The sequence below is a fragment of the Aplidium turbinatum genome, chromosome 3 (genome assembly GCF_918807975.1).
Source record: "Aplidium turbinatum chromosome 3, kaAplTurb1.1, whole genome shotgun sequence".
NCBI classification, from domain to species: domain Eukaryota; kingdom Metazoa; phylum Chordata; class Ascidiacea; order Aplousobranchia; family Polyclinidae; genus Aplidium; species Aplidium turbinatum.
The window spans coordinates 18,278,069-18,282,601 of NC_137474.1; the positions used below are offsets into that span (position 1 = coordinate 18,278,069).

General features: G+C 36.7%; 1 protein-coding gene across 1 annotated transcript; it reads right to left on the minus strand.

Moving 5' to 3' along the window:
* Positions 1 to 465: 465 nt before the first annotated feature.
* LOC145766603 (SCAN domain-containing protein 3-like) lies at positions 466 to 882 on the minus strand. The gene has a single exon (XM_082578319.1). It carries the CDS (start codon positions 880 to 882, stop codon positions 466 to 468), a length of 417 nt encoding a protein of 138 aa, XP_082434445.1.
* Positions 883 to 4,533: the final 3,651 nt, after the last annotated feature.

Genomic DNA, 4,533 nt, shown 5'->3' on the forward strand with positions numbered 1-4,533 from the left:
GTTGTAAGTGATGTCACAGCTGTTTTTGCCATAGCAATTCGCCTTCTAATTTCCGTGCTATCATCATAAGTGTCAGTTATGACACTGCCAAGATAGCAGAAATTACTTACACTTTCAACAACATTACCACCAATGTATAAGTTTGGACAAATTTCATCCTTTTTACTTATGGCCATCACTTTTGTTTTTGTGGGATGTAATTGCAAACCATATTCTTCACTTCTTGACTTGACCCTATTCAAAAGTTCTTGCAGTTCCGTTACACTTCCACCGACCAACACTATGTTGTCAGCATATATGCTGACAACATATAGCATATATGATATCGATATATCGAAAGTTGGTTACCATTTTTCCTCCAATTTTCACAGAGCCATCAAAATTCTCCAAAACTTTTCTCATTATGTGTTCAGTATATAGATTGAAAAGATATGGTGACATTAGTTATTAATATTACATATGCAGTTAATGTGATGGTTGAGCTTGTTTTTGCTGTGACAATGTCTTAATTGCTTGTTTGGTGGTGGAAAGAGCAAGCCGCATGTCATATTGAATATCCAAGACACTGCACAGCTTTGTCTTCAGAAGTAACATGGTTGAAAACCCACATTCACAACGATATGTTGATGGAAAAGGCAACAGCAATGGCATGACAATTTCATTAAGCTTAGGGTACGATTTGCTTAGTTTTGTCCAAAATGTGGTCAAACTATCTTTCTCAAAGCTCAGTCCGGTCGCCGTCTCTTCTTGCAGCTTCAAGAGTTCGCTTTGCGCACCATCGTTTGTGTCTGGAATATTAGTAACAGGACAATGCAAAGGATCTTTTACCAGTGTAGCAGCTTGATCTGGTATGTCAGGGAAATACTTGCTGAACTCTTGCATCAAATCTCCCAAGTGGGCACTACGGTAATTAATTGTTTCAAGTCAGCAGACATATCCACATCTCTGCCATCCAATAGCCTACTTCTAATAACTTTGGAAACATTGCAAAATTGCCCAATTCTATTTTTCTCTGCCGATTGCCAAGTTTTCTGATGAATCCTTTAAATAATAATGTCCTTTAATATAATGTCTTTTAATAATTTTAAAAATTTGGGCAAAATGTACTAGTATTTTTATTAAATTTTAATTAATTTCTTTTGTTATATAGTGTTGGAGTGAACTTAGATATGATAAATTAAAAAATTATTATTTTCAAATTTTTCCATGGCCCCCTTGAAAAAGGCTCATGGCCCACTAGGGGGCCATGGCCCCTAGGTTAAGAACCCCTGTTTTAGAGCATCAAATTTATGCTATCTCCGTAATTAATAACTCGTATGTAAGTTTTTACATGTATTTTGAACATAGGCGCCTAAGCCGTGGGGGTCTGGCCCCCACGCATATTTCTGCGTGGGGGCAACTTTTTATGCTGTATTGATACATAAAACAATAGATGAACTAGCAATCGGCAGCAGGAAAACATTCTTTGAATGCAAACCGCAACAGCTTAGCAATAAATAATCACTAGAACGAGTAGCGATGCTACAATCCCACACCAGACAACAAAATCTGTCATTTTTACATTGATTTAACGTCTGCAGACGTTGAATCAATGTAAATATGATTGATTTTGCTGCCTGGGACATAGCAAAAATCTACCATTTTGTGTCGATTCAATGTCATCAGATGTTGAATGCACCCAAAAAAAAAACAACATAATTTGCTATGTAGACAGGGGTCTGCTACTATTCGGCGAGTCCGATTCGGCGAGTCCGATTCGACTAGTCCGATTCGGCGAGTTCCCTATTCGGCGAGAGCCTTTTTCGGCGAGTGCCCTATTCGGCGAGTTTTTGAAATTTTTGAAAGGAAATTATCGGGTACCGTAGCCTAATTATAATTGCCGTTTTTACATCGTTTTAACGTCGCTAAACGTTGAAATTGTGCAGAAAGGAATAAAAATAAAATGTTTGAACTATTAAATTAAAATTCGTCATGTCAGTTCAGTTGTTTTTATTTCTGACCATCATATGAAAAACAATTCACGTCAACATAGCAAAGGTGTAAAAAAGGTAGAAGCGACAAAACGCAAACGTTAAAACGTGCTTGTGACCGAAGTAAGTTATTGAGTTGAAAGAAACATACGCGCCGACTTCAGGGGGGGCCGGTGCCCCCCGTAAATTTATGGTTGAGGGGCAACAAAAATGGTGATGACAAGTGGTGTTTCAAATATAAAACACTTCGCGAAGGAGATTTAGATAATTTAAACGGACTTAAAGAATGCCGAAAGCAAGAAAAGCCTACGTTGCTCTTGCCCGCAAAACAGCAGCTGATCGCATGGCTATCTCATACGGTATGGAAATTTCAAAGTAGATGGTAGAGTACTGCTGGAATAGTCACGTAACTATTCACTGCAATATTAAGTAAACCAGCTAAATTAGACGCGTTATTTTCAACGAGGTCTTCCCGCTGTGAGATCAATTGTGATTCAACAGAACGCATTGTTTTTGCAATGTGTGAGAATTAAATTGAAAACCGAAAAAAGAAAAGGTGTTTAATGGTCTTGGTCGCAGATATTGCCTGCATTAACGACGTCTCTTACCGCTATTATTACCTAGCTAACCTGACATCATTGTTTTATGCGACCGCTAAGGTTTGACATCGACTTTAACGATCATGGAATGTTACGTAACAATAAGAACGATTATATCCTACACGCAAAAATAAAAAAATGATCTCCTCTTTCTGTTTTGTCTCGTGAGCTTTGCATATTGCTCAACAAGTGCATAAAGTTTAGAATTGACAAGAAATCATTGAATTTGAAAATTAAGTTTGAATCACTGCAAATAAACGTATTCAAAACTTTCACTTAAGCCGACGCGATTTCACAATCCGTAATCTACGTCGACAATGATTTTTAGTGCGTTCATTTTGAAAATTGCTGAGCTGGAGACAACAGCTTGTCCCGTGTTAGTTGAACTTGTCTTTTTGAGGTGAAAATCACTTGCGAACATCTCGACCTTTATTCGAGTATAGCCTACTGTATTCAATAAAAGACTATAAAGAATTTCGATAAAAAACAGAAGAGAAAACACTTCGCCGTTGTCAACGCTTTGAAAGTAAGTAATTAGCGAAACGAGGTTAATAAAACTGATACCGGGTTTTCACTCTGCTTGAGATCATGATTTTTTGCGTTTTATTTCGATAACTTCACTGTCTTGATCGTTGTTGTTCACTCGCACGAAAAGGTATTGAATCGGCTTGTTTTCCAACAGTTCCAATTATGAGCTAACAATATCAAAATTTTTACGACTAGGCGTACTGCGTGCGTAAAACTAATCCTTTCAAGCAGCGCTTCTAATAAATTCGGTTTGCGACCTATTTGTTAATATAAACATGACACTAAGCTTAATCAAAGACTATTTTAATTGAGTAAATAGCGCTATGGTTATGACGTTATCACCTTTCTCGCCCCCCAAGGTTTTTTGAAAAGTCGGCGCCTATGGAAAGAAATTTGGCACGGTCGCAACACCTTCAGAAAAATTTAAGATATGAAGGGAAAATAAAACAAAGAAAATGTTACAAAAAAAAATAAAATAAATCATGTTTATGTCTGTAAGTTAGCACTTTTGAATAGTTAAAATGATTAGTTTGGATCAACAAATGTGTGGCCTACAGCTTGGATTTAAAAGAAATTATCGGGTACCGTAGCCCAGTTATCCCAACCAGCAAAAATTTCCGTTTTTACATCGTTTTAACGTCGCTAAATGTTGAAATCGTGTAGAAAAGAGAACTTTGCTGACTAGGATACGTTGAAGCTGAGAAACATTCACAGAAGCCCTTCGAATTGTTCCAAGAACCCATTTAGCATAACATTTCATTTGTACATTGATTCAACGTCTGAATACATTATCTTAAAAATGCAACGTATCGTAGGGCTTCTGTGAATGTTTTTCAGTTTCAACGTATCCTAGTCAGCAAAGTTCTCTTTTCTACAGGATTTCAACGTTTAGCGACGTTAAAACGATAGGCCACACATTTGGTTAGCCTTTTCATTCTGTTACTACAATGGGTTCTCATTTGTTGATCCAAACTAATCATTTTAACTATTCAAAAGTACTAACTTATACACAAAAGCATGATTTTTTTTGTAACATTTTCTTTGTTTTATTTTCCCTTGATATCTTAAATTTTTCTGAAGGTGTTGCGACCGTGCCAAATTTCTTTCAACTCAATAACTTACTTCGGTCACAAGCACGTTTTAACGTTCGCGTTTTGTCGCTTCTACCTTTTTCTACACCTTTGCTATGTCGACGTGTATTGTTTTTGATATGATGGTCAAAAATAAAAACAACTGAACTGACATGACGAATTTTAATTTAATAGTTCAAACATTATATTTTTATTCCTTTCTGCACGATTTCAACGTTTAGCGATGTTAAAACGATGTAAAAACGGCAATTGTAATTAGGCTACGGTACCCGATAATTTCCTTTTAAAAATTTCAAAAACTCGCCGAATAGGGCACTCGCCGAAAAAGGCTCTCGCCGAATAGGG

Bases quoted from the DNA above. Each gene is read 5' to 3' on its own strand.
- LOC145766603 (XM_082578319.1), bottom strand. From the start codon at position 882: ATGCAAGAGTTCAGCAAGTATTTCCCTGACATACCAGATCAAGCTGCT.